Raw genomic sequence first — 24,420 nt, 5'->3', positions numbered from 1 at the left:
TGTCTTAGTTATAGAATGAAATCAACCTATCTTGAAGGAGAAGAAGTAACAGAGGGTTTTTCTCTTGTAAATTCCTGGCTTCGGTGAACTTTCTAGTCATTGTTGGTTTGAGGATTGACATTTGTTGTCTCACCGGCAGGGGTGAGGCTTGCCTGACTGAGAGAGCTGGGTTACTTACAGCACGAGGGACTTGCAAGCTCTCAGTCAGACAGGCGTGCTTTCCGCTATCTTACGGTTGTGAGTGCATCGTAGCTACTATTCTTTAAATTAAGTTTCCACATATTGTCAGTCATTTTAATTGCCTTTACCCTTTTATTTGACCAAAAACTATATGTACCTAGAAAATACGTATTGCTTTTAAAATGCTTTCCCCATTGGTTTTTTTTTTTTTTTCTCCCCTTAAGGACCTTAAAGTTTCTAACCTGAGACTGTTAACATTTATGACTTTCTCAAAGCTATTCTTCCTCTGATAAATTAGGCCCAGGGTACGGGATCAGCCAGTCAAGTCGACTGTCATCTTCTGTCAGTGCCATGCGAGTCCTGAACACAGGTTCTGATGTGGAGGAGGCGGTAGCAGATGCCTTGGTACTCTTCTTTATTTCCGTATTTTTGTAGATGTTCTAATTACGAAACTAATGTATGAGTAAGCCAGTCCACCAGAGTCAGGAGGGAGGTAGAAAATCCTTGTGGATTGAATCTAGGAGGGTTGAATGTGGGCAATGTCAAAAGCAGTATAGTTAATTCTTGATCATTATTAATTGGTCTGAAATTTAAGTGATGGCCAATAGTTAATTGATGGGATATCAAAAATATACATAATGATATCTTTAATCTGGTGATGTGTCTTATGTACTATATAGTTCAGTGAGAGTCAGGGCAGATAGATTAGTTTATAAATATGTAAGCCTACAATTTCAAGACTAGCTTAACCTTGAGAATTTAGGGATTGTTTTAGTTTGGAGTAGGATTTTATTTAGTCTTTTACTTATTTGCATTTCAGAGCTGAAAGAAGGTACACCTTCAAGACACATTATAATTAAGATATTTTCCTGGTTCTTTTTTTTTTTTTTTAAGATTTTATTTATTTATTTTTAGAGAGAGGGGAAAGGAGGGAGAAAGAGAAGGAGAGAAACATCAGTGTGTGGTTGCCTCTCTCGTGCCCCCTACTGGGGACCTGACCTGTAACCCAGGCATGTGCCCTGACTAGGAATCAAACTGGTGATCCTTTGGTTCATAGGCCTGCGCGCAATCCACTGAGCCACACCAGCTGCGGCTTTTCCTGGGTCTGTATGCCTGACACATTTAACAGTGTGACCTTTAAAAACAATCTACAGATCCACGAAACTTTTTCAGAAGAATGTGGTACATATCACTGCTGTTTTTCTCATTTACAGTTATGAAGGAAGTGTCATTTGAAACAATGAATGTAGTGGGCTTTTTGCCAGTTTCCCAAGTCAATTCAGTATGACATTTCCTCTTCCAAATTGTATTAATCCTATGTTCAGGAAGCATTTTCTCAATTTCTTACCCAGAACGTACAAAGGTCTCATCTTTATTTTGAAGTAAGAAATACATTGTGCCTTTTAAAACTATGGCTCAATTTTAACCAGTGTTGATGTAATATAGTTTTGCCACAAAAATTTGAAAAACAAGTTTAAAAAATTATTCATTGGTCTAACTGTAATATAGTGTATTCAATGATATGTGTAATTCTGCTTTAACAATTGTATGTGCTTAATTTTTCCTTTTACCTCAGCCATTTGATTAGTTTTTAGTAAATTAGTATAACTAGAAACTTAGTTCTCTTGGGCATGGGATATATTGATCACTTCTTGTTCTGATGATACTACATCAGTCAGATGTTTTAAATTTACTATCCCTCATCAGTGTATTTTTCAATTCATATTTTCTAGTTTCTTTCTAAACGGATGATTTACCAGTTAAATTCTGCTCACATAAATTTTATGAATTGAATGGGGTATTCTTTAAATACCACTTAAAATACTAAGATGTTGAGATGTTGTGTTTGAATTACATGGGGAATACTTAACACCAGGGCTAAAAGCTGAATCCCAATAAATTGATTCTACTTCCATTATTTGCATAGCTTAGGTATTCTAGTTATAACTGTCATTTTTTAGGAAAAGATTTTTCAAGACTAACTTGGACCTTAAGAAAAATCATAGAATTAAAGTTCTTTAGAAACAGCGAAAGGGTCCAAATAGGAATTGGGAAACTGTATAAGGGAATATTTTTGTAGCTTAGATACATTTCTTTTGACTAAAGGATATTGGCAAGATTAAAGATATAGCTTGCTAGTAAGCTGTTCTTATATGTATTTGTATATTAAAAACCTTAATGTTTCTGATTATGGGCATTGTTTATGCCTACTTCATTGTGCTGTTTAGCAAAATGTTCTTCATTTTCAATTTTTCTCTTTAAAAACTCACTGCTCTCAGCTCTTAGGAGACATACGGACTAAGGTATAGACTTTGCTATTTTGTGAAATCTTATAATACCATAACTGTTTTTCTTTGCTTTATTAGTCTTCAATAAAAACTTCAAATGGAAATAATAAAGTCCTTAGACAAACATTCTGTTTTTTAAATACATATAATTATTAATAGGTAGATATTGGGATTCTCATCCTTTAAGCTTAAGTACTTCATACAAATGAGATGATGTCATTTGCACTGATGTCTTTGACGAACTGACCCTGGAGGCCAGCACAGAAAATGTCACATTACTGCTATTCTAAATTAAGTGGCATCTCTAAATCAATATGAGACATGTGATGATGGAAATTTCATTATACAACTTTGGATTTTGTTCAAATTATATTTCTTTTAGATTTTAGAATTTGGAAAATTTATAGCCACCTGGAACTGTTTTTAAATTATTGTGCTTAACCTGTTTTATAGAAATGTCTTCACCTCTCACCAGCCTATATTCAAATATTAGATTACATAAAGATTTATTTTTAATTATCCCAAGGAAATCTCAAATAAGCTACTTACTCTCTCTCATCTCACTCTTGATATGAAAGGTATAATTAGAAATTATATATATTAAATAATGATGTTCAGATGTAAAGAAATTAAAAGGTTCTAAATATGTTTTCTCATATTTATTCAAGTAGATAGTATAGTCACATTGGGAAAAACTTGGAGGACCCTCAAGGAGCTTGCCTCCTAAAAATAATAGTAAGCAAAACAGGTTCTCGTCATTTTTTGTATTTTACTTCTTGAGGAGATATGAGGGGTGGGTATAAGGGAAGAAGTGGCAAGAGAAATGATAGTGGAGGTAAAAGGAGAATAGAAGAAAGAATGTAGGCAGAAAAAATAGCGTGGTACATAGAGGAAAACGTGAGTTTTTCCTTCATCCATTGTCCATGTCCTGATCCATTCTCACCATTTAGAAAGGTAATTTTTTCTCTTACTAACTCAGAATTCCAATACAGTTTCTGCTTATTTATAATGTGATAGTTCTTCTTGGTTTTCCATGAAAAGGAAAAAGAAAAGGAAAAACCTATATTTTTTATCACTTCTCAATTACATATCTGAACTTCCATAGAGTCTTATTCTGTTCTACCACTTCCCATAGTTAACGAGTATTTCATCTTCTACTAATGTCTAACATAGTTTTTGAAGAAAAACTAAAATTGACATTTTATTATTACAACGATTAGCATGCTTTGCACTGATTTTAAACACCAGCCCTTTTTATGTCAATGGAAATTGTGAAATGCCAGTATTATTTTAGCTACTGCTAATAAGAGTCTTTATGTATATAACAGAAAAAACCCGCTCGAAGAAGATATGAATCATATGGAATGCATTCAGATGATGATGCAAACAGCGATGCGTCTAGTGCTTGTTCAGAGCGCTCCTATAGTTCTCGAAATGGTAGTATTCCTACATATATGAGGCAGACCGAAGATGTGGCAGAAGTCCTCAATAGATGTGCTAGTTCCAACTGGTCAGAAAGGAAAGAAGGCCTTTTGGGTCTGCAGAACTTATTAAAAAATCAGAGAACGCTGAGGTGAGTTGTGTTGTTTTAAAATAATTGTCCTGGTTAGCACTTTTTGACTTGATTTTGTCTCCATGACACTTTAGAGGTACTGGTAGAGGAACAGAGTTGTCCTGAATTTAGAAGGTGGCGTCAGTATTTTTCTAATCTTCGGTCGTGTAGGACCATCTGTACTATTGTTACTGAAAGTTTTTCAAGTTCACTTGCTCTATTTAAAGAAACATTTTAAAAGGCAACTTTTTATTCACAAATAGATGTTAAATGAAAAGTGTTAGTAATTTTAAAAATTAAGTAAGATGTACATAATACTAAAGCTGACTGGTTTATTAAAATTTATTCCTGATAAGTTTTTCAGTGAGAGGTAAGAATGTTTATGTTCACTTGAAAATGAAGGTATATTCTGAGTGTTCATGTAATATATGAGTCCTAGAGTATTATGAAATGAAATTGGAATGAATTTCTCTAAGGAGAGAAGTTTATATGGGTTTTTAGTTTGTTTTTTTAGGTTTATTTAGTTTCTTTTCCTAATAGCTGTTGCTTTCTTTTCCTCCCTAAAGTCTTTATTTTTATCTGTGTAATGATTTAAACCTCTATAATCCACCCCCTTAAGAATTTAGTTTCAGATAATTCATAAATTTGAGTGTGGTAGAAAATACAGGTTTACTTTCTAACTTGATACCTAAAATCAGGGTTGGGTTTTTTTGTTTTGTTTTGTTTTTAATTTATTTTTAGACAGAGGAGAAGGGAGGGAGAAGGAGAAAAATATCAGTGTGTGGTTGCCTCTTGAGCGCCCCTAATGGGGACCTGGCCTGCAACCCAGGCATGTGCCCTGACTGGGAATTGAAATGGTGACCCTTTCGTTCGCATGCCAGCACTTAGGGTTTGACTTACTAGCTGTGTATTTATTTTAGAAAGTATTAGCACTTTAAAATAAATTTAAAATAAAAGTTCATGTGCTGCCAAATATATTTTAATGTTGCATATCATACTTCATCAATCACTGCAATAAATCATTATAATATTGTCCCCAGTCCCATCAAGATTTTGTTAATATTAGGTTCAGTGTATCATTTGAAGTGGCAAGGAAGTAGACATAGTTTAGAAAGATTTCAGCACTCAGGTGACAGAATTTAAGAAAATATGTTGGCATTTGAAAGGAGATTCATGTGCTGGGAATGACATTTGTACAGTTTTCCCTATTATGCTACATTAATGAAATACAATTCTATTTCTTTTCTTATAACTTTCAACCTTTAAAATAGTGTGGGTTGCAAGAGAATTGTTGTTGTATTTGATAAATTTGTACTTAGCCCTAACTAGTAAATCCCACAAACATCTTGATTTTCAGGGCTTAATTTTTAAGCCCAATTATGTAAGGTTACTTTTAAGTGACTTCTTTCTATAGCTAGATATTAATTAGCCACTTTATTATTTTGACAGTCGAGTTGAACTGAAAAGATTATGTGAAATTTTCACAAGAATGTTTGCTGATCCTCATGGCAAGGTACGTTTTAGTATTTACGATTATTTCCTCCTGCAGGTGTCATTTGTGTATTGCCCCAAAAAAGAAATGACATAATAGCAAAAATGCTGTAAGCTATTTTTGTTTTATTGTTGCCCTAGAAAAGTAATAGCCTTTTCAAATATAATTGAAGTTAAATGTTTTATTTCATACTTAATTTAGAGGTTGCTCTCTGGTAATCATTTAAGCTTCTTGGAAGGTGATGAGACTATAAACTGAAGGGTGTAGCAAGCAGGACTCTTATATAATTAGTAAGGGTGAGTGTATGAATTTGTATTATGAAATATTTGTTACTATTTTTAAAGGAAATAATTAATTGAGGTAAGTTTGTACCTTCTTCGTCAGTTTTCTTCAGTGATTATTACAACGTTAAGGAAATGATATACTATCTTAAAAGGTCAGTTGTGTAGAAAAGAATTGTGATTACATACACAAAAGCACAAAATATGGCTTTAGCCATAGTTTGGTACTGATATGAAAGAAGCATTTTGTATATTGAAATAGTCCATAAAAATTTCAGAACATTGTTCAGTTTTTAATGTGAATTAAAATGTATTTGAGTACTTCTGAATAACCTGCATGTGTATTGTGTAATTTTGGGTTACTTTGATGGATAGTACTGTTGTAAAATGTGTTCATTTATTTTGTTTTTAGCAATGTATTTGAAAATGGTGAAACTTTATTATGTATCTTTCTTCAGGACAGACACCGAGTATCTACGTAAGAATTTCTAACCCAAGAGAGGGAGATGTGGAAGGGAAATTACAAGAAAAATATTAATGAATTTCACTTTAGTGTTTTTTTTATTGTCTTTATTTTTTATTGTCACACATATCATTTTCTTATTCTTTTCAGTATTTTCGTTATTTATGACATTAGTTAAAAATATTATAATCCCACTTTATACATAATCTAAAATCCAGCTAAAGATTATGAATTCTTATACTTTGTAACAATAATTTTTAAAGATTATTCTCTATCAAAAGGTATATTTATTTCATCCAAGAATATAAAAATCTGATTAAAGACAAAGATTAAAATACAGATTTGTAAGCAGTTTGTTTACTAACACTTAAAAATTTCTGACTTTCAAACTGAACATGTAGATAGGTCTACCATTTTACACTGACATTGAGTTTTAAAACATCTTCAATAGTTTATTCCTACTGGAAGGTAGAAGACTGAGGCCAGTTTATTTCTTAAAGTCACAACTTCTGATTTTTATTAAGACAAGAATGCAGTTTAGTTGGATGCTAGAGTTTACATAGTAATAAAGAAAAACACTTTTTGAAAGAGTCTCTTGGAAATCAAGTGGGAAAGCTGAGCTTGAAGCTGGTATAGAAACTGAACTGAGCACAAACCTGTGGCCTCCCTTAATAGATACGGAGAACGAGCTACAATCCTCCCCTGGAATTTCCAGGAAGGTGACTTCTTAGTTTTTCCTTATGGAATTTTAGAACAGTTCTTTGTGACCCATCTGGTTTTGATGATTTGATTCGGGTTTTTTTGTTTGTTTGTTTGTTTTTAGTTCAGTGAAGACAAATGTAATAGGAATATTTTTGTTAAACTACTTTGGCTTTTGTTTGGTGATTGTCCATCAGAGGTTCTGCCAATAATGTAATTTATTAAGAACAAACAGGATATATCACCATATCCTGAGTTTAAAATATCAGGGTTTGATTTTAGTTTTTGAATTATATCCTGATATTACAATAGTAGGTATTTCCCCATCCCTTTTAAAATGTAACTTTATAAAGTACCAAGAGTTGCATCTTCATTATCAAGTAACTGTTTTTGAAACTTTCTTTTTCAAATACAATTTGGTTCATTATTAAGGATCTCTGTAAAGGACCTGATAGTAACTGAGGCTTTATGGGCCAAAATGATCTTTGTCACAACTACTCACCTCTGCCATTGTAGCATGGAGGCATCCATAGACAACGTGTAAACAAATAAATGTGGCTGGCTTGCAATAAAACCTTATCTATGATACTGAAATTTAAATTCTCATATAATTTTCATGTGCCACTAAATAGCCTTTTGATTTAAAAAAATTAAAATGTAAGAATCATTCTTAGCTTGCAGACCATAGTTTGCTGACTCCTATTCTATACAGCAACTCTTGGTTACTGACACTAAAATAGAAACATACGGTTCAGACCCTTAACTAGAGCAGCTCATGCTACCTGTTGAAGGTGAAGACTGTTGAAGGAAAACAATGCTCTCTGGCCCCCGCTGGGTGAAACCATTCCTGTGCATTCCTTTATGTTCTGGCCAGTCTCCATTTCTGATCTGTAATTTTTGTCTTAAGTGCTCAGTGCTGCCTGGCGATTCTCTTCCTCTCATCTTTCTCTCCTATCCTCTGCGGAGACTGTGTCAAATAGCATGTCCTCAAAACTCTAGCCCTGTTCACCTCCCAACCCCATCTCATGCCCCAAGTATGTGTCCTAGCCTCTTAGCTTACCAAGAAAATAGAAGCCATCAAGCAGAAATTCCATTTCCTGCCTCCAAACCAGCAAACTTAACCACATATAAACCCATTCTCCCAAAATGTTCTCCCAGTGAAATGGAAGGAGGGCTCACCTTGAAGGTGTTGTGAGGCTACATAAATGTACACCCTATTTCTTGCTAATATGCTCTCATTGGCTGGCTCAGGGATTTCTCATAAATTCCCACTTGCTGATTGACATATGTTTTTGTTTTTCAACTTTGTTTTAAGTTTATTCGGCATGCTGTTTTGTCGTTTTAAGGATATGCAGTGGGAGAGGAGGAAGAAGCCTGGTTTCTGTTGTGTCTGACTCCGTCTCTTTCACACCATTTCTTTTGCTCTTGAAGTCTCATTTTAGGCCCTCTTCTTTCACTCACTGCCTTCTCTGAAAAATAAACTACCCACTTCACTCTAATGATTCTCAAATATGTCCTTAAAACCCTCATTTTTCCTCTCGCACTTCAGTCACGTGCCATCTTCAACTTCAAAACTGCTCTTTCTCATGCATTGCTTTATCTCATAAGGTGAAACCACCATCTCCTCATTGCTTAAGTGAAGAATTTTGGCATCATTCTAGAAACTTAATTCAGTCTTAGTTGATTCAGCCTTTTAAATATCTCTCCATTCTCATTCCTAATTCAGGGCAGAGTCATCTTTCGCCTGGTGTACCTCCTCCCCACCTCCTACCTCTAAATTCTTCACACTGAATTTTTAAACATTTTTTATTGATTAACTTTTTGGAGAGAGAGTAAGGGAGAAAGAAAGATAGAGACAGAGAGATATTGATTTGTTGTTCCACCCATTCATGCATTCATTGGTTGATTCTTGTATGTGCCCTGACTGGGAATTGAACCCGCAACCTTGGCATGTTGGAACAACATTCTGACAAACTGAGCTACTCCGTCAATGTTCCACACTGCATTCTTTAGCAATCTTTCTAAAAGGTAAATCTTTCCTACAAGCTTAAAAAAGCACTTCCATGACTACTCATACACCTCAAGAAAATGTTCAAACAAAACCTGTCATTTTGGCTTGTTATTGCCTCCTCCTTCTCAGCCCAGCCTGAATTATGTTCATTTCCCCAAATGTGCCATGCACTTTTCCCTATAGCCTTAAAGTATGCCATGTGTGCCATCAGGGACGATTCACTTTCGTTTGCAAGCCTGGGTTAATTCTTTTCTCTGGATTGGAAGCACTTCTCTGAAAGCTCACAGGACAGAAACAACCTGAATCCTTGTCCCTAGAATGGACCATAGTGTTGGGGAGATACCTCATACTATGAGCTTGGTTGGCTGGATTTTCCCATTTGCTAGGTTGAGGTCAACACATCGGTTTCCATGTTAATAGCTTCTGCATAGTAGCAAGCTTCCATGCTAACTGAAAGTTGTTCTCCCCAACATGACACATGATATATATGACATGTGTCATATATGTAGGAGACCTTACGGTATCAGGCAAATTCCAGTATACAGTCCAGACATCTCAGAAAGGAAGGACTGAGCTCTTTCTGAATACCATTGAGATAGATGCCGGATTTCTTTCCTGGTAGAAGAGTCATGTGTTTGGTAAATACAGTCTGCAAGCTGAAATTATCTAATGTTTATAACTTGATAAATTAACTTTTTTTTTTACTTCAGATACCAGTATGGGAGTAAGTGATCCAACTACAATATATGTATGACAGTAATTTAGACCATAAAGCTGCAAATGTATAATTTAAAGCCCCTTAACAATTTTACAGGAGAAGCAGTAAAACAGTACAAAAAGAAGTAGTGGAGCTAGCTTGCTTGGGTTCAGATTTGACCTCCAACACTTATTAACAGTGTGTGCATTGGTTTCCTAACCTGTAAAATAGAGTTAATAGTAATGCCCACCTCATAAGACTATGATGATGATTAATGAGTTAACATATATAAAGCCTTCAGAAAGCACTGTATAAGTTTTAAGTTTGAAAAATTAAGGAGCTCAGGGATGATTTTTATTTTGACTCCTTAGACCCAGGAGACCCTGTTTCCCCTCAAATGTAAGGAGTATCATGCCAAAAGCGATCCTATGTTCTAGCATTTGACTGGGAAGGAAGTAGTTGAAAGGAGCCACCTTCATGAGGAGTATGCTTTGAACTGGCATTTTAGGATCTCTGTAGTCCTGTCTACCTTTTGAAGTCCTGCTCTTGTGTCTTGAACAGCTAGAGTGAGAATTTAGTCTGTGGCTACTAAAGCGGGACGCAGTTGCCCTAGAAGGCCACATTTAGTTTCCTGCAGTGTTCTAGGCATCTGAGCTGCCTATAATTCTAAGATCAGGAGACCATGACACACATCTTATCTGGGGAAAAGTAAAAGTCGTGGTATAAACACTTAATTTGTACCTCCAAACAGCAGTAATTGTTTTCAAGCCTTCACAGAAATAATTTGAAATCTATTGCTTCTGAGGAGAAATAAATAAATAAATAATTCTAGATATCATGCTTTGGAAGCAGATGTTGGCACTGTCGAGAAGTGGGGGCAGGTGTCTTTTAGTCTTAGATTCTTTGCAAAAGTTGTGCCTCAAGGATATAGGGGCCTGGGGAAGAAAAAAGGATTTTTATTTTTAATTTCCTTGATAAGGAGGTGAGGGAGAGACAGGAAAATCACATGTTCTTTTCCCATACTATTCATTTAACTCTTGTTTTAAAAACTATTTTGAGTTTATCATAAAACTGAAAAGCATTTGTCACTTTTATTTTCTAAGTGTTTTCTTCCACGTAGGAACTTTGCATTGATGGCGACTAATTTGTGTGTTTTTCTTTTTTTTCTTTTTTTCCTTTTGCATGCTGTCCCCTGTGTTGGAACTCTCAATAGAGAGTAAGTTGGTTCAATATTTGTTGGAAACCTAACTTTACTGCATGACTGTGCAATTAACCCTTTTTCTCTATTTTCTCTCCTGAAGAGTTCATGCAGTGTTGGACCCTTTGCAATCCACGAAATGCTATTCGCAGTTATGCAAGCTGTCATTCTGTTTGGAGATGTGCTTTTTAATCTACTAATTAACCTAATTTGATTATGTTCTTCTGTTCTGTATTTGATGACTGGCACACCTAAGATACAAGCAAGGTTAAGTAAAAGGCTGCCTCAATTGTAACAGCTCAAATATTACGATTCTTTTGCAATAAATTACAGTTGTGAGATATACTGGAGCATAAATTGATTCCATTGGATCATTAGAAACATAATTCCCAAGTTTCACAATTATTTTTAAAAATTTAGTTCCAGCCTCCCCGTATGAACTTTCTAATACTCTGTTAATATCATTCCTTAAAAGCAAACAGAGCAGTTATTTTCAACATTTTCCTCGAAATTTTGTTTTAGTGTTATTTTAGCACATCCACTTTTTGTTTTCTCCTTTCATCACAAGGAAATGGGAGAATACCAACATCTGGCAGTGAACTGTTTGTGATAGGGCATTCAAGGAAGAAGTATTATGTGAAATTCCCAACATATATATTACATAGATACATCTAGGCAGCATTGTTATTGAGTAAGTACCGTTGGCAAGATGTAAGTATTTTGAAAATAATAGTATAGTTCTATTTGCAGAATACTATAAAATCATATTTACATTTTTATTTAGCTACGCTCACATTATATCTAATCAAAAGAAATTTCTACTTAGGAGACTCAAGGAAGTCTTCTTGAAGGGAAGTGTTCTTGAAGGGAATAGCAATTCAGAGTTTGACAGGAACATCAACTTTGGATATGTTAGCATGAGAAGAAAGAGCCTGCTGGGAGTGACTAGCATGAGTCCAGAGAAGTGGGAGATTCGGAAAGTTTATAGGAAAGAAAAAGAGTTACATTTGGCTGGGATAAAGAGAGTCTTACACATCTTCCTTTGCTTTGGAGGAAAAGGGCTGGCTACCAATTAATTACAGGGTAAATTTCACGTAAGAGAAAATTCTTACTCTTTAAGGAACTTTTCCTACCATTCATTCAACAACTTTATATTCAGTCCTCAGCCTCTAATAACTTTGAATTTGGTTCTAATGTGACATAAGGCTGTATAAAAATACCGTCTTTATTCTCAAATGTTACATGTTCCAGATGGGAAGATATGTAAATACAGAAAAGTTAAATAATACCATACAGCTATTCCCACCACAGGTTTCAAGTAGGGAGGATCAGTGACTTTATCCAAGAAGCTTCTAGGCTGGGACTTAAGTGGTGGTAGCAAATCACATACTGTGTCTAAATAGAGTGAGTGGGGAATAGGGAAGGAAATCAGGAATGTGGGTGATATGTGCTTAGGGACAAAGAGTTTATGTTGCCAGATAGTCCAAGATCAGTTTGAAGAGTTAGAAACTTCTAAGCATTTGAGACACTATTCTATAGACAGTGAAGGGACATTAATGGATTTTGTTTATATCAAAAGAGTAATATCAAAATTTGGTGGTGAGAAAGGAGCATGAGTTGGCCAGCTCTCCATTTTGTAAATCGAGTTATATTGGAACACAGCTATGCTCACTTGTTTGCTTACTGGGGCTGTGCTACAACAACGGAGTTCAGTGGTGTGACAGACACCACCATATGGCCTGCAAAGCTTAGAATATGTACTGTCTGGCCTGTTACAGAAATTCTCTTCTCACCCCTGGAATACAGGAAACAGAAAAACTAAAGTCAGGCTTCTACAGAAATCCAGACCTGATATCAGAAAGGCCGGTGCCTACGATGATGGTGTGATCAACAGAGAGAGGGCCAGCCATTCCAGAGGTCATGGGACCTAGTAGGCCAGATCAGGGAGGTCCCACTTCCTATGAAAAGAGAATCAGTGTGAAGATTGGCTCTTAAATCACCCCACATTTTGGATGCAAAAGGCAAATGCATGGCAACACGAATAGAAGAAAGGAGGAAAATAATAAGAGTAAAGCAGTGTCAAGGAAATGGCTCTTATTTGGTGAAATAATTATTGAAAAGATAACTATAAACAAAGTCAGAGTAGGAGAAAAGTCATTGGAGAGTTTTATGTTGAATGACAGATGACAGTAAAGTAAGTAAGCTAAGTTATCTAGCAGTTGAGTGGATGGAACACAACTGAAACCCGCTGTGGAAACCTGGGGCAAGCCACTTTTCTGGTTCTGTTTCCTAAGAACCAGGTAAAATGGGAGAGTTGACACAGGCATTCTATTGTGAATGATTTTCAGAATGGATTTTGGCATAGTGAAAGCTTAAAGTTGGAATCTTCAGGAAAATAGGCAAGAGTTAGGGGTGTGCTGGTAAACCAGGTTTGGCAGCAGGGCAGGAAGCCCTGGTTTGTAGTGTTTGCTATAATTTCAGACGTGTCAGTACTCCCAAAGTGATATTTCAAGCCACCAACTAGCTCACAAAATTAATGAATTTTTTGACACAGTCGACTTCTCTAGGTAGGTGCTGACTTGCAGCACAGCTGGCTAAATAGATTTGCCAGGTACCAGTAAAAGCAAGTACTAGATTAGATTCATGCATTTGTCATAGAGTAGATCTAGTGAAGTTCAGCGGTATTCTGGGCTGAGTTGAGGGCCAGACAGTTTTAGTGAGGCCATTGGCCAAGTTTTCAGTCTAATAGAAGCCAGGTTTTGTGGCTGTTGCTGTGGCTGTGGAGGTGGGACAGAAGTCATCATGAATAAGAACAGTGTTGAAGGAGATGCTGCCTGGATATCAGAGAGTACTAGAAAATTTAAAGTAGTCACGCTTTCTGCTCTTAAAAATACGGAGCATCTTCATAAAGCTTAGTTATAATTCTGATAGAAAAAAAACCTTCATTTCTAACAGGAGAAAAATGGGAATTCATATATAATTGTATAAAGGAAATTCAAGAAATAAAATAGGTTCTGAGAACAAAACTTTTAATTTTCAAATTAAAAGTTATTTTCAGATTAACTTTTTTAAACCATAGATTTTATAACTGTAATTAAAAATTGTCTCAATACAACATGCCTGGCATTATCTTAAGAGTTACTTCCTATTTACCTAGAAACAAATTTTCCAGTATGCTTTGGAGTTTCTTGTAGAGATATAATACACATTAAGTCACTTTCCACAAGTATTTTAATGACATACATCATTTATGAATATTTAACATCCCTTCCCTTAAATGTTTTTTATTTTACAACATTTTTTAAATTAATGGGTTAATACTGGAACCAAGTATAAAACTCATCAATAGAAATGGAGGCTAATAGCATGCCATCTAGGACATTTTAGAAATCATTAAAATTTAGATGTAAATTTGTATTCTGAATTTATTTTATTTTAGTTACAGTTTTTATTATCCCAAATCATTTAAAGTTACTTTTGGGGCAGTTTTATTAAACAGTATATCTTATAACAAAAAAATATGTGACAACTGACCTTTTGAGAAATCTAAGGAGCCTCTATTTAGCCCATTATGTCAGAGTGGTCTTACACTTCAAGGTAGCTGTCAGCAGAGTCATCTTCTGATTGCCCCAGTGCCTCAGAGCTGCACGCTAGTGAAACCTATAGGTCGTTCCTTGTCCTAAATTTCAGATGAAATGGAGCTCAGTTTAACCAGTTTAAGCTGTAGGTGTGCCAGTCATTATGGCCAAAGTTTCTTTACCAAGTGATGCTGCATGGAATAGCTAATTGTCGAACTTCAGCAGAAGTTGGATAACATTTCAAATGTACTCTTGTATCACAGAGTCCAATGAAAGGCAAGAGAGATTATTTTTCTGCTTGGCTGCCAATCGCTGTGCCTCTGACTCCTATATTCCTTTCTACTTCAGTTTGAATTGATCATAAATGTGAATATTTCCTCCTTTTTCTCCCTACCCGCCCCCCTCTACCCCCCTGTTTATCAACTGTAGGTGTTCAGCATGTTTTTGGAGACTTTAGTGGACTTCATACAAGTCCACAAAGACGATCTTCAAGATTGGTTGTTTGTACTGCTAACACAGCTACTAAAAAAAATGGGTGCTGATTTGCTTGGGTCTGTTCAGGCAAAAGTTCAGAAAGCCCTTGATGTTACAAGGTAATTTTTTCATATATTTCAAGTTTAACTGATAATAATCAGGAATATTTCGTTTCTGTGTTAGTTCAGATATCTGAGTCTTTTCAAACTATTTGGATTGCATAAGACTCCATGGTACATTTCATGCAACACTGGCCCTCAGATCAAATACTGCCTTCTTTTATAAAAATTTCATTAACATTTGTGGATTAATTTAAGGTGACATTATTTTTTATCATAAGATGTATCTGCTGAGTCGAGGTAAAGATTTTTATTCAATTTAATGTAAAAATAAAATATTTTCTAAGTTTAAAAAGAATATTTTATTATGCATTGAAATATTTATTATCTTTTTAAAGAAAATTTTGGCCCTGACTGCTGTGGCTCAGTACGTTAGGCATCATCCTGCAAAATGAAAAGTCACAGGTCTCCTTCCAGTCAGGGCACGTGCCTTGGTTGTGGGCCAGGTCCCTGGTTGAGGGCACATTGATGTTTCTCTCTCTCTCTCCCCTTCTCCCTCCCTTCCCCTCTCTCTAAAAAATTAAACAACTAAAATCTTTTTTTTAATGATATATTTAAAACCAATGATATATTTTTACTTTCTTGTGTAGAAGGTTAAAGTGAATTATTTCTAATATCCTATCCGTTCACGAAATTGAAATGCATGTAGAATTTAGATGTTAGGTGTGGGGAAACATCTCTGATAATGTTGAGCATTTTCTGAATATGATTTAAGAGAGAGAGGAAGGCAGGGGGTGTTGGGAGAGAGAAGCATTGTTAGATTGCCTCTTGTACATGCCCTGACCTGGAGTTGGACTCACAACCTAGGTATGTGCCCTGATGGGAAATTGAACCCGCTACCTTTCGGTGTATGGGATGACCCTCCAACCACTGAGTAACCCGGCCAGGGCCTGAATATAGTTTTTTGAATAAATCCATAGTTGAGGCAAAATAGACCATTATTTATTGTAGGGTTGCTTTTTAACCCCCTACAGGATATAAATACAAATGTTCAGATTTTTCTAGGAATAGTTTTTATTGTGTATTCTATCACGAGGTCTGTACCACATACAGATACTTCATGTATACTTTTTAAATGACATTGTTTTGGTATTAAGCATAGTTTTCTGTTAAGTTTGCTAAATGCTTTACTTGCTGTTAATTTTTATTTTGTTTTGCTTTTCCCCCCCTTATTTTAGAGAATCTTTTCCAAATGATCTTCAGTTCAATATTTTAATGAGATTTACAGTTGATCAGACTCAAACACCCAGTTTGAAGGTAAAAATTTGAAGTCTTTTGAAGACATTATAAGAAATTTAAATGTTTTATTAATAAAGTTATATTAATTTATGTATATCTGTCACATGAGAAGCTATTCAATCCGTGGATTTTGTTTTTATAAACTTTCAGACAGCCAAGCCAGCACTTCGGGACCAGCTTCACTCTTTTTGGAGCTCCAAGGTTTTTTTGTTTTTGTTTTAATCTGCATTATTTCTTTTCTTAACTCTCTCTACAAATTCTGCAGTGTTTCAGATAATGTTTGTATGCATCTGTGTTCAACTACTAACCTTTGTAAGCCTTGTAAGCATGCACATAATTTAATTTCAAATGTTATTCAAATGCCAGGCTGTTCTTTGGAGAAGCTTACTGGGGGTACATATTTAGAAGGCAACACAGTATGGCCATCTAACCCTAAGCTCGTAATGCAGACTTGCTCTATAAAGTCTTTTATCTAATTTTATGTTTGTGATTTCCCAATACTTTTTTTAAAAAATTAGATTCTGAATAGGTATTTTGGGCAAAATGTCAGTTTTGCCTATATTTAGTTTAGTAAACAAAAAATTTTAAGTTTAATCTCAGTGCTATTCTCCTTAACTGAAATAGTAACACATTTTTTTTTCAATGTGGTATTTCTGATGTGTGCATAAAATTTAGAATCAGGATTAACTTCCTCAGTTGTTGTTAGCACACATTTTCCAATAAATTTATGCAAAAACTTAGGTGGATTCCAATTTGTTATAAAAATAATTATTAAATTTAAATTAAAAACAATTTAATATAAACAAAGACTCCTAAAGTTTTTATTAAAATTGTTTCTTAGTATTAAGTGAGATTTAAAGTCAGGGAAATAACAAGCATATGTACATTTACAATTCTTATATTTTTCTGCTCTGTTCTGCACGAAATACATTTCCACAAGCATTACTGCCCAGGACTGATTTTGTTTAAGTTTCTGAATATGATTTTGCCTTAAAATCACAATTATGTTTCTTGCCAGGGTTGACTAACACTCAACATAATGTTATTTTTTCAGCGCTGCTTTGTGAGGGGAATTCCATCTCTTAATTTTGAAAAGCGACCTGCAGAAGAGAAAAATTTACTTGATATTGTTGAGAAATATTTTTATAACTCATTCCTTTGTTTTTAACTTTTTTTAAGGTTTTATTTATTTTTTAGAGAGAGGAGGACGGAAGGGAGAAAGAGAGGGAGGGAAACATCAATGTGTGATCCCTTGCCTCTCCCAGACCCGGGCCGGGGACCTGGCCTGCAGCCCAGGCATGTGCCCTGACAGGAAATCTAACCTGCAACCTTTTAGTTCATAAGCCTGCACTCAGTCCACTGAGCCACACCAGCCAGGACAGAACTCATTCTTTGTCCAAGGCATTATGCTAGGCATTTTAAATTTATAATGGCATATAAAACTTTATAACTTTTTTATTATTATTACCTGTAATAACTGATAAACTGTAAACTGTAAATAGGGTTAAGATTTAGGTATGATTTTATATTTTTCACAGTGTATCATGGTTAAATATCAGAAAGTAATAAGATAGGAAGAAATGGTAACACAGAGTGATTTTATTTGAGTAAGTAATATTTTTAAAAAATAAATGTAATTTGTTGACCTCTTTTTCTGGGTTTCACAAACATTCAGAATTACATACACCTTAGCAATTAGATTATTTTTTGTTCTCTTAAGAAGAATTCATGTTTGTCTTATGAAAATTATAGACTATGTATACAACCTTCTGAAATACCCTACTAAAATGTAAACTTTCAAATGATTACATGTGTGTTGTGGTTATTTTGCCCATTTGGTATAATAAACACCTATTTTTTGAGACCCTTTTAAAACTTTGCATACTTCTATAAATTACCAAGACACTGCATCTCATCTTGCAAATACTGGTGGCAAATTGAAAACAAATGCATTGATGTTCATTTTTTTAATTTACTGTAGCAGCTTTCAGGTGTTAAGACTGACAGTAACCGATATGGCTTGAAGAAGGCAGAATCTTACGTGCTGCCGTAACTTGGTGGGGCCTGCACCTGCAAAATTAACCATTAAGTCTGTTTTCCTTTCCACTGTGCATTTTACTCAGGGGTGGCTGATAGCTTCTTGGTTCTTCTCAATCCATTTCATAAAATTACAAATTACTTCTTAAAATTCATTCATTAGGAAATGAAGAATGTAATTTGATCCCTTCTGTCTTATTTGTTTGTTTTTCTGGAAGCAGAAAAGGGAAAATACACAAGCATCAGAAATATTATTATACTATTTTACTTCCTGTATATTAGCTTGGAATTCTCCAAAGACCTTGTTTTGGATTGAGTGAGAGAAATGATATCAATATCAATATATCAATGACATTAATATCAATAATAAGGGAAGAAAGAACACAGAAAAACTGATTACCTTAATCTTTGGCACTATATTTTCGAAGTTACTCTCTTAATCATACATTTAAACCTTTCTTCAAAGTCAGGAAATTAGCAGTTAGTATGTGTCTGGCATCTTCTGTGTCTAAGGGCTGTGCGCTCTGCCCGATGCCATTTCTAGAGTGTATCAGTAAAGTCTTAGAGAACCGTTACTTAGAAATCCTGGAATGTCTGAAGATGGAATTTAAAAATAGTGGTTTTCAACCTATTTTTCTGCCCCAACATACCTGAAAGAAGGGAGATAATTTAACCGTGGCTTTTTATAAGGCTAAAAAGGGCTAATTCTAAGGAAGAAGTATGTTGTGCCCCACCTCCTGCTGGTGTTGAAGCCTGCATCCCACCATGCAGCCACACATCAGGAATTCATGGAAGAATAATAAAACTTTTTAAACGTACATATAATTCGTATACAAATAAGTATTGTCTTTTCTCCGGTGGTAGTTGTGTAAAACTTTTTTGTGACAGTTCTTTTGGAAGGTAGTTCTAGCCCTTAGTGGACCTATTAAAGAACCTGATCTCATTGTATGAGTCTTACTGTGTACTTGACAAAAACCCTATACTGCCCACCTTAATTACTCACTCGATATGTCATGCCTTTTCAAAATACTGTGGCTCATTTTCCCAAAAGCCCAGTAACAGACTGGCCCTCAGGGAGTCTAGACAAGAGGCAGCTATAAGCTCTGAAGGCAGACTCAAGGAGAGGTGTATATTTTGTCAAGAGAGTCTTCAGCAGTTGTTCAGACACGGGCAGTGAAACATCCGGGACGTAACAGTTCTTCTGTGTGTGAAAAACAAAAGTCCACATTGTCATATACACTTGTACCTCAGGTAGGTAGGTGGTTGTTTAATTCTTTATTGTTGTTGTTTTCCTTTTTATTTGTCAAAAAATAATCACCGAGTTGTTTTTGGAATGTTCTCGGTATCCCTCAGTGACCATCCGATTGTCCTGTCTCGCTGTGCTCACCCCTGCAGGTGAAGGTTGCAATCCTTAAATACATAGAAACTCTGGCCAAACAGATGGACCCGGGAGATTTTATAAATTCCAGCGAGACTCGCTTGGCCGTCTCTCGCGTTATCACTTGGACAACAGAACCCAAAAGTTCTGATGTTCGGAAGGTATGTTTTCGTATAAGGTTTAGAAAATAAATTAGAAAAGCGAGTCAGTCATTTTGGATTACCAGCGAAGGAAGCTAATATTTTCAGGACATTACCAGTTAGCATTGATGTGAAGACCTTTTAAAAAAATCTCTTCTAAATTATGTTAAGTTTTATCCACTTAATATGAGTATAATTTCAAACTTAGGATAAAAAAATTATCCTTGCCATATCCTCTCAACCTCTAATCTTACAACCATTCAAAGTATTCCAAATCTTTCCCCTTGTATTTACTTATGTATTTCAAGTAAGAGCTTACACTTTTCTTGACTTATTAATTGTAGGCATTATCTATTGATCTGTTGATGAATTTAGTCATTATGTATCTATCTACCTTGGTAAATGAGGATTTTGCGTTCTCATATTATTCCCACATCCTTTCCACTGGTGTTGGTCACCAATGGAAAAGATTTACATTTTGACTTTGGAAGTATTCACTCCTGTACCGTGTAAATAACTCCTTTCTAACGTTTTTTAAGTATCTGTCAGTATTTTCAATATTCCTGCCACATGCCTGTGGCTGATACTTTCCATATCCTCAAAAATACAGGTAATTTACTTCCTGGGAAGCTCTTTCCTAGACCTTCTGTTCTTTTCACCATATTCCTGAGACTTCTGTTTATCCCTAATCATTTATTTCTTACATCCTTTATCAAGCTGTTTACTTTCTGCCTTGATAAATCATTTTTTCAATATTTGCTGCAAAAGAGGATGTAAAATACGAATTTTGTGACCTTTATTTTTATCCATCTTCTTGTCATCATTTGTTAGGAAACTGAAGCAGTATTGTACATTGATAGAGTAACCCTGGAACTGTCCAGTTAATTTCTGCTGTTGATTGTTTTAGTTTGTATTTGTTGTATTTTCATATTCCCTTCTTTCTTTCAATAAAGAAATTTTAAAGCATATAAGAACATCTTTTTTATGGGAAAGATAGCCTTGTGCTATTGAACAGAAATGTTGGTAAAGAAAATGGTCTCCTTTGAGTAACCACAGTATGTCCATCTACTTCCTGTGTCCTTTGTTTTCCAGGCGGCACAGTCCGTGCTGATTTCCCTGTTCGAACTCAATACCCCAGAGTTTACAATGTTATTAGGAGCTTTACCAAAAACTTTTCAGGATGGTGCTACCAAGCTTCTTTATAATCATCTTCGAAACACTGGCAACGGAACTCAGGTATTTTTCAGTTATTTTTCTTGGCTGTTGTATAACATGATGGTTGTTTAAACAATAATCCTTTCTTTTACATGAAGTAAAGTTTTGACCCTGGTTAGGAATTTCACATCTACATTGGACAGCATTTCCTGAGCCAAAGTAAATATTGTCCCAGAAAGAATAGAGTGCTTAGACCTGTCATGTTTATATTATAATTTGCTGTACATTAGGGTGGCAGTGAATGGTGGCCACAGTATGGACGGGGAAAGCAGAATGTGAGCTGGAACTGAGAAGGCATCAGCTTTGTAAGCCATTAGAATTAGAACATGCTTTTTAGATGAACCAGTTCTTCCTGAGGACTAGAGGGATGACTTATTCCAGGGGTAACAAGTCAGTCCATACAGGGTAATGCTTAAAAAAGGTGTGTTCACATTTAATAACTACAGGCTTGGCGGTCCAGAGGTGCTTGGATATACTGGATTTTGTTTGGGGAAAATACAGTTTGAGTAAATGAAACATTCCAGTGTTACATAGCAAAATGGTATAGGATTATTTACATAATATGCCTACAGAATTGAACTTGTCTGTAAAAGACAGGCAGACCTTTGATAATGGGTAAAGGAGAAAATAGATTTACTTATTATGGCAGGCTTAAGGTAAACTCTGAAGGTTAAGAAACAATCTAAGAACAATTTCCTGGGACCAGAGTCAGTTATCTTTTTAAAAGGAGAAGGGGTTATTTTGTTATATCTTAAGAGAGAGGCAAATTTATAATATGACCAGATTTTTATGCCTTTGGTGTCTTTGTGAAAATCATTTGTAAAGCAAACTCAAGGAGGAAGAAAATTTGAGCATTAGTAATGTTTGGAGAAAGGAAATTGCCTCAGAAGAGGAAGCTAATTTAAAATTATAATTTGGGATCTATTAAATCTTTGATGAAAAGATACTGATGATATTTGAGAGTTAGAAGTGGGTGAGGATAACAGGAAAAAAAAGTAGATTTCTGAATGGCGAAAAAGATTTTTCCCTACAGAAATCAGAGATAAGTACATGAATAATTAAAATATAGCTCTTTAATATGGATTTCCTATTATTCAACTTCTTGATGTGTGTTTTCCTAAGACCCTTTTAGTTGAACTTAACTGTCATATGTTAATATTTATTTGATTCCCTTCATCAGAGTTCCATGGGGAGTCCTTTAACGAGACCAACACCACGTTCACCAGCCAACTGGTCCAGTCCTCTTACTTCTCCCACCAACACATCACAGAATACTTTGTCTCCAAGGTAGTAAAGGGGTGATTTTCTGTCATGGTTTGTTACTGCAAATTCCCATTATTAGAAAACGGACATTAATGTAATTCCAGCTGATTTCCACTTGACTTGAAAGGTCTTAGACACATAGAAACTTAGCAGATTCAAAAAATATAACATTTATTCCAAAAGTAATCTTTCAAGTTATAATAATGCATACAACATGGAATTTTTTAATAAGTCAAGACTTACACAACTTTTGTGAATTACTACTTGTTACATTGAATAGCATAGTTTCTCAGATATGCTGCACAAATTCAGTAAATTGCAAATTCTTTTAGTTATACTACTTAGTAAAAATGTTGAGGTCAAGTCACAGTGATGGATATTTAGATCTAATATTGGCCAACCACTTCTAAAAACAGGAAAAAAAATAAGCTTATAGACAAAAAAACATAAAAATAAAAAAGAATGGAAAAGGGATAAATATAAAATGACATTATAAATACTTCTTAGGAAAAAATGTAACTGTGAGATTGGTCCTTAATATAAAATTAAAGAAATGTATAATTTCACACACTTGTGCAATTCAAACATGGGTGTATTTCAAATGAAGTTTTTGACTCATTAATGAACTAATATTTTCCCTTTTTCCTGTTCTTGTAAAATAGTTGGCATAGTAGTCCACATTTATAGTTATTAGCTTGATTTTTTTGTTATTAGCCATATATACCATAGAATGCTTCATCATATTCAGTACAATTATATGATACTACATATCAGCATCTAAGGAAGAAAAATATATTGCAGATTTATTATCCAGCCTGTTTCTTCCATGGTATCTAAATGTAACAGTTTTAATAGCTACATACCAGCCTCAGTTGAATTTTAGAATTTGATTATAGAATTCATGTCAATAATGTGTTCACTGTTAAAAATTCTTTGTCTTCTTACAAATTCTTATAAAATACACTTATCTCCTGTTCAAGCACTGTTATTAGTGTGAGTTAATCACAGGAATTAGCAAACTTTCTGTAAAGGGCCATGTGGTCAATATTTTAGGCTTTGTGGGTCATGCAGTCTTTGTGACCTCTACTCAGTTCTGATGTTAGAGGGTGAAAATAGCCTCAGACCATTCCTAAAGAAATGAGCATCTCTATGTTCTAATACACTTTCATTTATGCACACTGAAATTTGAATTTCATATAATTTTCATGTGTTACAACATATTCTGATTTTTTTTTTCAACTATTTAAAAATGTAGCCCTGGCTGGTGTGGCTCAGTTGGTTGGAGCATCATCCTGTAGACTGAAAGATTTTGGATTTGATTCCCAGTCAGGGCACATGCCTAGGTTGCGGGTTCAGTCCCTGGTTGGGGCATGTACGAAGAAGGGGCAACCAATCAATGTTTCTCTCTCACAGCGATGTTTCTCTTCCCTTTTCTCTCCCTCCCTTCCCCTCTCTCTAAAATCCATAATGTCCTTGGGTGAGGATTAAAAAAATATGTAAAAAGAAAACATTCTTAGATTTCAGGGATCATAGTTTGCCGTCCCCCGGTTAATGAGAACATTTTTAAAGGTGAAAAGACAAACTAGTTGTTAAGTTGTTAGAGTCATTGTAAGCTGCCCTTAATGGAAGGACAAGGGGACATGTCCTTTAACCATATAGCTATTGGGTTTTGTTTTGCTTTGGGGAATATATATTCTCTAATCCCACCTTTATAAGTATCCTACATAATCTCTTCAAATGTGTTTGTAAACCATATATAAATAATAAAAGTTGCTCTTTTTTATAGTGCATTTGATTATGACACAGAAAATATGAACTCTGAAGATATTTATAGCTCTCTTAGAGGTGTCACTGAAGCAATTCAGAATTTCAGCTTCCGTAGTCAAGAAGATATGAATGAGCCATTGAAAAGGGATTCTAAAAAAGACGATGGCGATTCAGTGAGTGTTTGGATATTCTTACATTGCAGACTATTTCATTAAGAGTTTTTTTGTTTGTTTGTTTGTTTTAACTTCACTTTCTGTCATTTTCAAACATAATTTTCTACAGGTCAATCACAAATATTTACTGTGTATCTACCATGAGTCTTAGATTTAGAAGGCAGATTTATGCCCCA

The 24,420-nt window shown here is 34.9% G+C and overlaps 1 protein-coding gene across 50 annotated transcripts in view; it reads left to right on the top strand.

Annotated features, from left to right (window-relative positions):
• Positions 1–24,420, top strand: part of CLASP2 (cytoplasmic linker associated protein 2) — a 146,813-nt gene that overhangs the window by 101,086 nt on the left and 21,307 nt on the right. For 18 of the 50 annotated variants that reach the window (XM_053929949.2, XM_053929959.2, XM_053929948.2 and 15 more), the window contains 10 exons: positions 479–585; positions 2,460–2,483; positions 3,797–4,041; positions 5,470–5,533; positions 14,869–15,032; positions 16,211–16,289; positions 19,704–19,847; positions 20,919–21,062; positions 22,222–22,328; positions 24,091–24,244. In XM_053929949.2, the coding sequence (XP_053785924.1) occupies positions 479–585; positions 2,460–2,483; positions 3,797–4,041; positions 5,470–5,533; positions 14,869–15,032; positions 16,211–16,289; positions 19,704–19,847; positions 20,919–21,062; positions 22,222–22,328; positions 24,091–24,244 (1,232 nt within the window). Of the gene's footprint in view, positions 1–478; positions 586–2,459; positions 2,484–3,796; positions 4,042–5,469; positions 5,534–14,868; positions 15,033–16,210; positions 16,290–16,421; positions 16,473–19,703; positions 19,848–20,918; positions 21,063–22,221; positions 22,329–24,090; positions 24,245–24,420 lie in introns of all 50 variants that reach the window. The other 32 variants (XM_053929952.2, XM_053929936.2, XM_053929945.2 and 29 more) reach the window with 3 other exon arrangements.

Source organism: Desmodus rotundus, chromosome 8 (genome assembly GCF_022682495.2).
Source record: "Desmodus rotundus isolate HL8 chromosome 8, HLdesRot8A.1, whole genome shotgun sequence".
In the NCBI taxonomy this organism is placed as follows: Eukaryota; Metazoa; Chordata; class Mammalia; order Chiroptera; family Phyllostomidae; genus Desmodus; species Desmodus rotundus.
This window is presented reverse-complemented; position numbering and strand designations above follow the sequence as displayed.